Source organism: Zalophus californianus, chromosome 10, assembly GCF_009762305.2.
Source record: "Zalophus californianus isolate mZalCal1 chromosome 10, mZalCal1.pri.v2, whole genome shotgun sequence".
Lineage (NCBI taxonomy): Eukaryota > Metazoa > Chordata > Mammalia > Carnivora > Otariidae > Zalophus > Zalophus californianus.
Window position 1 is genome coordinate 21,549,481 of NC_045604.1, and position 13,712 is coordinate 21,563,192.

The following is a 13,712-nucleotide window of genomic DNA, read 5'->3' on the forward strand; positions in this document are numbered from 1 at the left end:
GTACCAATATTGTCTCTCCTGGTACCAGGAGATTTTTAGGTTTTCTCATTTGCTAAAATAAGGCAAGTAAGGATTATAAACAGTATAGTTTGTTTTGCCTTGTTATGTTTTACAAAAATGATTCTATCACTTCTACCGTTCTTATCAGTTATTTCTTTTCTAGAATGCCTCAGGTCTCGGTGGAAATTGTAATTGTTCTGACTTTTCAAGAGAAAGCAAGTTTTCCTCTCCAGTTAGCACAACTTGTCAACTCTTTTAGTTGACTTTTATTTTTTTTTTGCTGATACTTTATTTTCCTAGATGGGTATTATATTTTTCCCCCAATCCATGTATCTTTAAAAATGTGGAACTGTCAGTCTCTTCCCCATATTACTGCCAAATTCTTATTCCTTTTTCTTTGCATATGTCAGATACACCATTTTGTAGCCTTTGAAAAACTTCACCTCTGTTTTTTCATCTTTAAGGAGTGGTGGGGTTGGATTATATAGTTTCTGAGGTTCTTTATGCAAGGACTTCTATAATTTTATTTCAAAATCGTACAGATTGGAGTGGAATGAACTTTCAGCTCTTTGTGTTGGCTAGGGAGTCCTAAAAGGGCTACAAACTGACATGATTAGTAAAGATCTTCCCAGTTTTCTTTCAAGGAGTCCACAGTCTCCAATTTAATAGCTGTATAGGTTGTGTGTGTGTGTGTGTGTGTGTGTGTGTGAGAGAGAGAGAGACAGAGAGACAGAGAGACAGAGATTGAGAGTGTGTGAATCCGTGCTTGCATTTACACTTATTTGTGTTTGTTTAGTAACTACAGAATTAAGCAAAGTTATACTGCAGTAACTTTGGCAACTAAAAATTTTTAGTCCATCTGAGAAGACAAAGTTAGACCTCTTCCAGTTGCAACTAACAGTAACTCTGCTCAACTAATGGAGTTAAAAATGTGTGTGGGAGTGCATAGAGTCCTGCGATAAGGGATTTTAAAGGTTCGTATAATCAAGAAGAAGTGGGGGGAGAATAGGCCTTGCAGGCTATTATATCTAGGTAGGTGTTAAAAGGGATGTTATATTTACCTCTTTTTTGTGCATACTAGTGTCATTCTGTCCTTCTGCAGATTGGGCTTTACCTATGAGTCAAGGGATATATGATCATCTGTAATTATTGGTTTAACCACCTTGCAGCCTTGTAGCTAGAGTTGTAACTTGCTGGTTCCAGTTAGTAAAACATACAGGGGAGAACTCTTGATTGACCTAGCCTAAGACATAGGCCTCCCACTGACCAAGGGCTAAGGCTTATTCCGAAAAAGGGATAATTTCGAGTAGGAGGTCATCAGGCAATGATAGCTTACTTTGTAAACAGAAGACACCTATTTTTTGGTATTTAAAGAGGTCCCAGTTTTGAGTTTACTCAAAAGTAGATAAAAACCCTCAAGGGTTATGATTTCTAATGGAAAAGACTTTTTTTCATATTACTTCTGTGTGCTTGTACCTTTTGCTGACCCATGTTATAAGAGCCGTAGTCTCGTCATATAGTATAGGTATATTTTAGTAGTCAGCTGAATCAGTTTTGGTTCTGATAGTTCTCAATATGCACATAGTGCTGTTCCTGTGATTTTGAACTTCGTCTACTCTTTTTAAAAGAAGGGGGCTTTGATTTGGATCCAGCTAACCTTATAGTCAAATGTAGACAGATATCTGCATGTGTGTGTGCTCCTTGTTCTTCTTCCTGTCTCATTTATTTTTTCTGTTTCTGTGTGTACTTAAGTCATATTCCATGAGTCAGTGTTTACATATAAGGATTTCTAGGTAATATGGGTAATGTTTATTTTCTTTTTGTGTTTATTATATAATATCTAGTTGATTCCTTTTTATGCAGGAACATGGGATGGAAAGCTAAAATGTCTTTAATTGATTTAGTTATTTATTAAAAAAAAAAAAAACTGTGGTATAGCCTACCATTCCAAATTACTTTACTCTGCAGAATCTCAAGTTTTGAAGAGAACGTAATATGGTTAAAATTAACATTATTTAACAGTATTTCTTTAGAAATGTTTCTGTGATTCTAATACTGATTTTTATTATTATGGATTTATGTAACTTCCCTGGTAGTTATCAAATTTCATTCAATTGAGTACAACTAGAGTATTATCACCATGAATTACTAGTTGTTTTGAAATTTACATTTGTAGCTTTTTTTTCATTTGTAGCTTTCTATTAAGTGTGAATATGACTGAAACTGGTACACTAAAGACAGCTTTTTGAGTATCTTAAGCATTTCAGAGGCATCTACTCCTGAATGTATAATTGATATATATTTCAATACTTAGCATATTTTCTTCTGTATATTACATGCTTAGTAATCAGTTGAAATTGTTAATTTAGTTAAAATTTTCAACCACTCTTAAATGTAACAAATCTCTTCTTTTTAAATGTGATTATTTCTCTGAATATTTTAAAGAGATTTAATTTGAAATGTTTGTGGAATTTTTTAATGCACTCCAAAGTAACATCATTTACATCTTTCTAATGTGAGATTATGTATCATTTATTCATTTTGTGACTGTTTAATAGAAAAAAGATTGACTTGATTTTAAAATGGGTAATAACATTTAAGCAAATATTAAAATTGTCAACAATTAAGCAAATCATTAAATATTTTAAAAATGTTACATGCTTACAATAACTACTGTATGGTAACAGTTTAAATTTATTTTTTACTAAATATTCCTATTATTACCTCATGACCAATAGCATAAAAAATAAGGGAGGTGTTTTTGTTTTGTGTGTGTGTGTTTAATGCTTAGGATTATAGCATGTTCAGTGGAGGGACTGATTGAGAAACAAGGAGATACAGAATTTCTTTGCAGTAATTAAATGGAAGTGTTTATTGTGTAAAGGAATTCTAACATCATGTGTCAATTTTTATTCTTTTAAAGGAAGGTGCATCGGCCCGTAAGACTCAGGCTCCTGCAGCACAGCCAGTACCAAGACCAGGTAAAATACAAAACTTTGGGGGTTTTTTGTTGTTTTTTTAATGGTCACAATGAAATTTTTTTTGATATGTACAGTGCTTTGAAGGAATTGAAATTTTACTTTAAAGTACTTACAAAGTAATATAGGAACATTTACTTGAACAAATAGGTAGAGTTGAAGAATTAAAGAAAATTTTTTAGAAAATATTTTTAAGATCTTAGAAAAATGTTTTAAAAAGCTATGTATATGTACACATCCCCTCACCAATTCTTGTTCGAGAGTACATATGGATGAGATTTTTCCTCCCCTGTTGGAAGCACAGCACCATAATTTTAATAGATTATTCAGCAGCTTTGATGCTTAGAATTTCAGATGTGTTTGTTCTTGAGCATATAAGATTCTGTAATCAGTTTTGTAAAATATGTGGTAAGCATAGGCATTATTGAAGTTATTTTGAAATATTTTTCTTCCCTCTTTCTAGTTCCTAAAAAGGTTGATCTTTATAAATGCATGTAGATACCAACCATATATTCATTTTAGGTGTTTTGGGTTTGATTTTGGTGTTTTTACATTTAGTATAATTATAGTGTTAGGCTATACCATGTGTCTTTTTTACCTCATCAGTGGTATTGAATATGGCTATGAAGAAAATGAAAAGGATTGGAAAGGCACAGGCAAGAATTTAATTGGGTGATCATCCTCTTAAATTTGGCAGTATCAATAGTGTAGATTTGGATGTGTTTTTATTCATAGTATGTTTACAAGCTAACTCTAAAATTATGTAAATTATACATACTAAATATTTCTGGAAGCACTTTAGAAATATGATATTAAGAACATATGTGGCTTATATTGGAATGATTTTATATTGGAATGTGTCCTGGATCCATACATCTGGATTTTGACATGACTAGTATTTTCTTTTCTTTTTTTTTCTTTTCTTCCCTTCCCTTCCCTTCTCTTTTCCTTCCCTTTTCCTTCCCTTCCCTTCCCTTTTCCTTCCCTTTTCCTTCCCTTCCCTTCCCTTCCCTTTTCCTTTTCCTTTTCCCTTTCCTTTCCTTTCCTTCTCCTTTCCTTTCTCCTTTCCTTTTTCCTTTCCTCTCCTCTCCTCTCCTCTCCTCTCCCTGCTCCCCTCCTCCCTCCCCCTCCCCTCTCCTCAGTGGATCTGTGTGGAATCTTTATCATTCCTGTTTTTGAGGATGAGTGGAGAAGAGAAGTGCTTCATTGGCCATGTGTTAAATTTGGAGCACATTGGATAAATTTATTTCAGATAGGACTGTGGGACTGTTTTTTAAGTAGAGAGGACCTTACCAAAAGCCATTGTAAGAGTATAAGGAAGAACAATTAAATTGAATAAATATTAGTTGAATGCCTTCCATGTATGTACAAGGTGCCAGAAACTAGGAAAAGCTAAAAAGGAATTCTTTTCAGGAAGGAAGAAAAAATGAAGGCAATAGGAGTTGCCAGACTCAGTTGGACCCAAGAAATACAACCTGTGAAATAGAGGGATATTGTAGAGGCAGCTGAATGATTGATACAGAATTGTTTTTCTTTGGAAGGGAGGGATGGGAGGCAGTAGCTGGTCAGTCTAAAGAGGATCACATTAGAAATTCAGAAATGGTGTAAAAGGGGAGAAATCACCACCGGAGGTTTCTAAACCCACTCTTGTCATTTCATGTTTTCTCAAAATCATTTGTCAGACAAGGAAAGTGTAGGGGGAGGCACTAAGATCTAAATAAACCAGGTTGTTCAAATGTACCATGTGATAAAATGAAGTTAAGGGAGCTGGATTCTACCAGCCAGTTTTGTGACCTTGGGGAAGATCATATGTAAACTAAGGAGCTCTGTGTCTTTTCAACTCTTGATATTCTATTATTCTTTTTCAGTTGTTCTATCAAGGTGCACTGGCAATTAAACTGATTGAAATTAATGTGAATTAATATCTCAGAACAAATATTCTGATGCCCATCCATGTGAGATCCCCTCTTCCTTTTCCACAAGTTTTTAGCACTCATTTATGAATAAAAACTGATTTGAGTGGATATTAAGCAGTTTGTCATCTTTGTCCTGATTAGTGAATTTTTCTTTTGCTGTAGAAATGTTTATTGTATTTGCTTATGGGATGCTGCCCAATTTCAAAGAGATTGTGTAATATATGACATGTTCACTTAATGTTATCTTTTCAAAATTGAAAAATACATGAATGCTCAAACCTATCTGGGCAGTGTAATATGTTATAGATGAGAGATTATGCATTTATAACTTATTTGTAGGTAGAGTCCAAATGAGGGACTGAACCACCATTTTGTTTACCTCTTCATTGGGGCAACTCAAATATAGAGTTCCATTATTGATTAATTTTTCCTTTTTATTATTCTTTCACCACATGTTTATCTAGCACTAATTGTGTCAGGCAAGTCCCTGGGTAAATTTGATATTTGAAAGTATCTACAGTTATTCCCAACTTCTAAACATTTATTTAGAGAATGTAACTAACAAAAAGCACATGTTTTTCAGTGGATTAGGAAGGATAAGCCTTTGATAAGCCATAGTCCTGTACCTTACTGTCATTTTCTTTCTAGATTAAATCTCTTTCACGTATCCCAGCTTCCTCTTTCTCATGCATATGCAGTGCATACTTCTCCAACTTTAATTTTTTACTTTTATTTCATAGATTGCCTGAAATGGGTAGGTGGACTACAGCTCTAGGTTTTCTGCTTTACATATAAGATTGAGAGAATTAGCCCCTTGTATATTTCATTTATTTATTATTTATTTATTTAATTTTTAAAATATTTTCTTTGAGAGGGAATGAGAGAGAGATCAGGAGCCAGGGTGGTAGGGAAGGGGGAGAAGCAGACTCCCTGCTGAGCAGGGAGCCTCATGCAGGACTTGATCCCAGGACCCTGAGATCATGACTAAGTCGAAGGTGGACGCTTAACCGGCTGAGCCACCCAGATGCCCCACCCTTTGTATATTTTAAAAAGATTGTGCTGTCGCCTTTTCTCAGGAGCTACAAAGATCTCATTCCCGTTGTGAAGCTGCCACACCCCAGCAGCCTTGCGGTCAGGGCCCCACATGTGAGGTGTGTCTGGAGGGGCAGCCCTCCGTGCCTTACTGGCTCCCAGCAGGCAGAGACCGCTCCTGCCCACGCACCTGTGCACTCCTGGGTCGGGGGTGGGGGGGCATGCACTCAGAGTCCACTCTGGTAGACCGTGGTGTGCTCTGGTAAGCTGAGTGTCTGCTGGTCCCTTCAGACAGCCTGGGTGGACTGCGGTCCCTGCTGACGCCATGGGAAGAACAGCATTTGGTGATTTTTCTTCAGGGTTAGAATCACGGATGGGGTGTGGTGAGAAAGCAGGATGCAAGTGTAGTAACTGATTTACCTTTTCCTAAAAATGGATAATGGGAAATTTGTCAATAAAGCATTCCTTTGGGGAAGAACCCCCCCCCCCCAAAAAAAGATTGTGCTGGTTCTCGTATCTCATTCCATAGTTTTACATCTGTGCACTGATGATTTTCAAATTTGTACCTCCAAATCAGACATCTCTTCTTATCTCTGGTATCTTATATAAACTGCCTGTTTAACATTTGGATATGCCATAGGCATCTTAAAACTGATGTAAAACCTTTGTTCCCTGATGTTTTATCCCAGGTGTCTTCTTCATGAATAAATGGCACCTCTGTTTCTTGAGCAAAAAAGTTCAGGAGTTATTCTTCATTATTCACTTTTCACATATGCTTATTGCTCTCATCTAATAGGTCAGTGACTTCTGTCAAATTTACCTTTTCTGTGTTTCAAATTTGTCTTTTTATCTCTACTACCACAACTTAAGTCTAAACCATTATTTCTCTAGACCAGTGCTTCTTGAAGTGTTAGTCCATGACCTATTTCTAGCTTCCAACAAGATACATATAGAAATTGAGAATACAATACTGTCACAACATCCAAGTGCATGATTATTTTCTAGTAATTCATTGTTACTGCATTTTATTCACTTGACCTTGGATTGGAAATTTAAAATAGTAAAAAAGAAACCTCCTATCTTTACACCTAATTTGAGTAACACCACCGTGGACTATTGTTAACAGTCCTAACTGAGCTTTCTGCTTTCATGCTTGTCCCCTTTTGATTCCTTATCTAAATCTGTATTGTTTTTCCTTTACAGAAGATGTGACATGAAAATCAAATTATGTCACTTTCTGGCTTAAAAGTTACAGGGTTTTCCAGTGGCACTTAAATGCAAACCTAACGTTGCCTAGAAAGCCTTACATGAGTTGGTTCTTGAATATATTTTTAACCTCATTTCCTGCCACTCTTTCTTTTGTCCCTGTAGTCTGTACATTTGCAATTCCTTAATCACAGCAGTTTCTTTTTGTCTTTGGCATTTGCTCACATTCCTACTTCTAACCTGGGCTATTCCTCCACTTACTCCTTGCAAATTGGCTCCTTTTCATCCTTGAAATCTCAGCTTAAATGCCACTTTCTTTGAGAGGCTTTCTCTAAGCATTCTATCCAAAGGACACTTTTCCGTCAGTGTACACACCTTTTGTTCCTTAATATTACATGTTCAAATTTGTTTATATGTGTTTGTATGCTTGCTTATTTATGGTCTGACTCCCCTACTTTACTGAAGGGTTTTGAGGGCAGGGACTATTTCTGTTTTATTTGTAATAATAAGAGGGGCTTCTGCATAAGGCTCTGAATATTTAAGTGAAGACTGTAATTATATTAGAAATCAAACATAGCAATCAATAATAATTATTATCAGCTTGGTAAATTTTCAGTCATGGAATTTGCTGAAGGTAGTGGTAGCGTTAGTGTTCCTAGAAGTAGTAGCATTTAGGATCACCTAGAGCCGCAGGGTTCGCTGAATATTAAATATGGGCCAAGACCTGATTAAGGACTTATTCAGCATTGTTGTTTTTAAGATTCTCATAACAGTTTCAAGATGTAGAAACTATTATTACTGTTTTATAGCTGAGGACAACTGAGACTGAATGGTCTATCAATTCAATTTGCCAGGGTAATTTGCCTAGGAAGTGGCAAAATGGAGATAGGAATTGAGATCATCTGAGTACAGATTCTTGCTCTTAATCATTTGCCCTATGGACTGGTGTCACTCTGCCCTCCTCTCCCCTCCCTCACTGAATGAAGCTTAGTGTAGTGCGCATCTCATCGCGTCTGTACCTTGGGCCTTACTTAACCAGGGAACCTATTTATATTCTTTTGTAGTTAGTTTTTATTAAGTCTCTAAATTTTAATATGTGTGCTTTTATATTTTGTCTTTTTCTTACATGGGGTCTTCTCACCCTTGAATTTAGTGAATCTTTTCCTAAATTCCTGAGTCCACTGTGGGCTGCTCTCACCAAACCAGTGGTGTTTCAGGCAAAGATTTCTTTTTTGTTGTTCCCCTTACTTATTTTCTTAGCAAGTCCTGTCTCATGTTTATCCAAATCTATCCATCCTGCCATTACTTTATCCCTCCAACAAATACCAAATACTTACTGAGAATGTATTATATTCCAAATGATGCTATCTAGCTCATCAGGTGTTTCCATGAGTCCTATTTCTAAAAATGATTTAAGAAAGCTTTAGTGTTTTTTCCCTTAGCAAGAAGAGAGAGATGAAAACACTATAATAAATATGTATGTGTGTGCACTTGTATTTATATATATTTTTCTCTGCCTTGTGACTGGAAAAATCGTACTGCTGGACTCCATAAAATTTTATCACAATAGGTAGCTATACAAAGGAGTACAAAGTATTAAGTTAAAATGTAGCATTTTACTGCTTTAAAAAAGAACACGTTCCAAAAATGAATATATCCTTTTAAAAATGGTAATCTTTTTTTTTAACAGCTGATGTTGAGTTAGAATTTTAAATCTCCTAGAATTTTTATTTTTGTGATTTAAGAAAATGGAAATTTTAATACAGTACATGACACATAGAAAGCAGTCAATAAATATTGTACATGTAAATTCTGAAAATTGTACAGTATTTTTAAATTCTAAAATTTATTAATCTTGAACCAGGCTGGTGTTGCTGTTATTTTGCCAGCAAATATTTCTGTGCATTATAAAGTCTATTATATAGACAAATAACGAAAAGATGAGTATTTGTGTTTTTATAACATACATTCACAATTTTTTTAATTAAAATTCAATTAGCCAACATATAGTACATCATTAGTTTCAGATGTAAAGTTCAGTAATTCATCAGTTACATATAACAGCCAGCGTTCATCACATCACTTGCCCTCAATGCCCATCACCCAGTTACCCCATCCCTCCACCCACCTCCCCTACATTCTCAATTACTAATAATATGGGCAACTGGGGGCACCTGGGTGGCTTAGTCAGTTGAGGGTTGGACTCTCAGCACTGACTCTGCTTCAGATTCTTTCTCCCTCTGCCTCCTGCTCTCGCTGTCTCCCTCCCTCCTCTCTCAAATAAATAAATAAAATCTTAAAAAAAATAATATGGACAATTCAAAATAATACAGACCTTCACATGACTCATTGCCTATAATGTTGTCTTCTAATGAACAAAGATCACATGAAAAGAGAGAAAAATGGTAAGAAATATTTTAGGTCTTAGTTCCCAATAATGCCTTTCTTTTCCCTCCCAAATAGTTAAGCACATTTCCTCCTTCCAGCCTTTCCCCCCAGTGTTATATGTTTTTGCATTTACAACATTGGCTGTCAGTTAATTAAGAAACTATTTGCTTCTTTTGCTAGACTTTAGTATCCATTAATGTAGATACTCAAGAGTCTAGCCGTGTAGTTATATCCGCTTTGTTACAATAGATTGTTGAATAATGATAAGGCATTTTAGTGTTTTTGTGAAACAGAGAAATAAATTGTTTGAGAAGATTGATATCATTTGAGAAGATTGCAGTATATTTTAAAATTTTTTAACTAGTCATATGTAATTTAAATTTTTAGGCCTTGCTTTGTAAATTTGAAAATAAGAATGTGATTTTGTAACACTCAGTTTTTTTTTTCCCCCCTCTCTTAACAGTTTCTCAAGCAAGACCTCCCCCAAATCAGAAGAAAGGTGAGGTTGTACATATGATTTTAAACTTATTTTAAAAAGTAAAAGTAGGGGCACCTGGCTGGCTCAGTCGGAAGAGCATGTGACTCTTGATCTCAGCATCATGAATTCGAGCCCCAGATTGGGTGTAGAGATTACTTAAATAAAGATAAAACTTAAAAAAAAAATTTTAAAATAAAAAGTAAACGTGAATAAGCCAGATTAAAAAACAAAGGCTAATATCATGCTTATGCAGTTATATCACATGTTTGTGCATGGTATCCATTCTGATTAATCAGTAATCAGGTCATACTGATTACTAAATATTTTGAATATCACTGTTGACTTAAAATATTTCTTTAGCTCAAGGGAGTTAGGATTACAAATTTATCAATTGCAAAAGTAACTATATTTCTTGATAATAATAACATATTTGCTACCTTTATAATTTTGTCTTTACAGGCTCTCGAACACCCATTATCATAATTCCTGCAGCTACCACCTCTTTAATAACCATGCTTAATGCAAAGGACCTTCTGCAGGACCTGAAGTAAGTAATTTGTTAAACTCTTGTTTTCACTGGATATGGCGATATCTTTGAGAATTAGTAGTTAAGAATTTGGTATTCCTTATTTGGAGAAAACACTTTCAGTTTCTGTGCTGTAGGCTTTATAGATAGTCTGAAGTATAATTTTCAAAGCAAAATACAGAGTACTTGAACTATGTAGGGGTTTAAGGTGCTGATCCCCAGCACAATCAAAAATTTACATACAGCTTTTGACTCCTGCAGAAAGGTAACTCCTAATAGCCTAATGTTGATGGATGCCTTACTGATAATATGTTACATATAACATAACAGTCAATTAACACATATTTTGTATCTCTTATGTATTGTATACTGTTCTGTACAATAAAGTAAGCTAGAGAAAAAAATGTTAAAAAAAATCACAAGGAAGAGAAAATACACTTACATTATTGTATTTTTATAAAGAGATTTTATTTATTTGAGAGAGTGAGCGAGCATGAGCCAGGTGGGGGTGAGGGCAGAGAGAGAAGGAGAAGCAGACCCCCTGCTGATCAGGGAGCCTGATTCGGGGCTCAATCCCAGGACCCTGGGATCATGACCTGAGCTGAAGGCATATGCTAACCGACTGAGCCAACAGGCACCCGAGTACTGTGTTGCATTTATTAGAAAAAAAACAAAACCAAACCAAAAATCCATGTATAAGTGGACTCATGCAGTTTAAACCAGTGTTGTTCAGGGGTCTGCTGTATATTCTTTTCTCTTTGGATTCTTTAGGGAAAATTACAGAAATTTTTGGCAAAAGTTCTAATGAAAAGGATACTACTGTGTTTATTTTTAATATGAGTTGTTTTGTTTTGACTTTTTCATGAAGAGTTTGAGGGAAGTTCTAAAACAAATTCCAGTTCTCTCCCTCTCCCCTTCTCCAAGTTCTAATTGAGGAATGGGAAAAGTGATACGAACTTCTGTATATATTATTTACCGTGGGTGTAGGGGGTGGTGGAGGTTGGGAATATAGTTTTTTAACCTAGACGTTAGTAAAATTTAGTTGAAGTTAAAATGAAACCTTTATCCTGTGTTAAAATTTCCAGATACTTAGCTTCCAGAAAACTTTTTTTATTGAGGTATAATTGACATAACATTATTATTAGTTCCAGGTGTACAGTGTAAGGATTTCATATTTGTATATATTGCAGAATGATCACCACAGAAGTCCAGTTAACATCCATCACCATACATAGTTGGAAAATTTTTTTCTTGTGATGACAGCTTTAAAAATCCATTCTCCTAACTACTTTCAAATATGCAATGCAGTATTATTAACAGTAGCCAATGTGTTGTACTTTACATCCCTATGACGTATTTATTTGATAACTAGAAATGTGTACCATTTTCATTTGTAACTGGAATTTTGTACCTGAAATTTTTAGTCTTTCTCTTCCTTTCTCATTTTCTGTTTAAAATGAATATAGTCACGGTTACACTCAAATTGTTCTAATAAACACACATCATGATGTGTACAAAATTAATCTCTCCCCTACCTAGCCAGCTTCAGACTTAAAATTTAAGCATTTTCCAGAAGTATTTATGTTAGTTAATATGAGTAGGTGTGCCACTTTTAGAGATCATGATTACTTTTTAAATCTTCATACTTCTTATATTGGTTGTCATTTACAGAAGAAAAATAGCAATGTTAAAATTGTTTTAAATAATTTCAGTGATACATTAGTAAGGCTCAAAATGAGCCATGGTCAAGTGATTTTCAGAATGATGTCAAGTTTATGAACATTATTACTAGCATGGCAAATAATAAGTGGTTTTCCTAGTGATTTCTGGATGTCTATTTTGCTCATGACAGAAGGATATCTACCATGCTTTCCTCTCATTTTAAATTTCATATGCCAGATTGTCATGATTTATTTCTGCTATTGGTGGTGTTGTTTGCATCTGTGAATTCTGGGTGGACCTTGTTCTAAGTCATTACGCTTTTATGTAGTATACATTAACTTAAATTAACTGTCTTCTTTCATTAAAAATTGAAAAGTGTGTGTGTGGACATGGCGCTGTGTGCATGTATGTCTGCACGGGGGGTGGTGGTGCATGTGTTTTCAGCCTCCTTGCTCAGGTAGGCTATGCTTGTCTCCTCTTTAACAAGTTCCTTTTCTCTTTGCCTGTGTAGTACTAGACTTAATAAAATACAATAATTTTATTTTTTTTTAAGATTTTATTTATTTGTCAGAGAGAGAGGGGAGCACAAGGGAGCACAAGCAGGGGGAGCGGCAGGCAGAGGGAGAAGCAGGCTCCCCAATGAGCAGGGAGCGTGATTAGGGGCTCGATCCCACGACCCTTGGATCTTGATGTGAGCCGAAGGCGGACGCTTAACCAACTGAGCCACCCAGGCATCCCAAAATACGATCATTTTAATAAAATATTTTCAAGGGGAAAATTTGTTTTCCCTTTCCCACATACAGGCCCATGAGTTAAGACAAGAGAATAATTTCTAAAATTATACTGCAGAATTCACATAGTTTAGTAAAATGCTATTTTGAAGAAACAGTGGTCACCCTATCCTGTAGTTTTCTCAATTAATTTTTTTCAGTCATGCTGATTATTAAAATGGGTGAATTGTTTACAGACTCACTTAAACACTGCTGGATATTTAGCATTTTAAAGGTAGTTTATTCTGCTTTTCATCAGATAGGTGAAAGAAAATGGAAGAACCCAACATATATACTACATAATGTTTTAGAGGATAAGAGTGGTGTTGTGGTCATTAGTTGGAGAGAAGGGGCTTACAGGTATTCTGTTATAACCTTTTCCTAGTATTTGGTACTCTGTTATGGTACTTCTTATTGAATAGGGGTTGTCAAATTGTCCAGTTACTTTATGTAATTAGTGATTAAATCTTGGCATTTGTTATGGATTTGGACTTTTGCTCCCTAAGCTTTAATTATTTGAAGAAATTCTGGGTTGAAGACTATCCCTTACTTACAGAATGATTTTATAAATTTGCTTTTGTTGGATGCTACAGGGATATGACAAGTCTAAAGTTGATTTTTATTTTTATTTTTCATTATTATTTTTAAAGATTTTACTTATTTATTTGAGAGAGAGAGAGCATGAGGGGGGGTGAGAGGAGAGGCAGAGGGAAGGGCAAAGTAGACTCCCCATCGAGCAGGGATGCCAGAGCACAG

General features: G+C 35.2%; 1 protein-coding gene across 2 annotated transcripts in view; it reads left to right on the forward strand.

Annotated features, from left to right (window-relative positions):
- CDC73 (cell division cycle 73) overlaps positions 1 to 13,712 on the forward strand; it is a 116,876-nt gene that overhangs the window by 75,238 nt on the left and 27,926 nt on the right. For both annotated transcript variants that reach the window (XM_027609994.2, XM_027609993.2), the window contains exons 11-13: positions 2,924 to 2,981; positions 9,984 to 10,019; positions 10,458 to 10,545. In XM_027609994.2, coding sequence (XP_027465795.1) covers positions 2,924 to 2,981; positions 9,984 to 10,019; positions 10,458 to 10,545 — 182 coding nt within the window. The remainder of the gene's footprint in view (positions 1 to 2,923; positions 2,982 to 9,983; positions 10,020 to 10,457; positions 10,546 to 13,712) is intronic.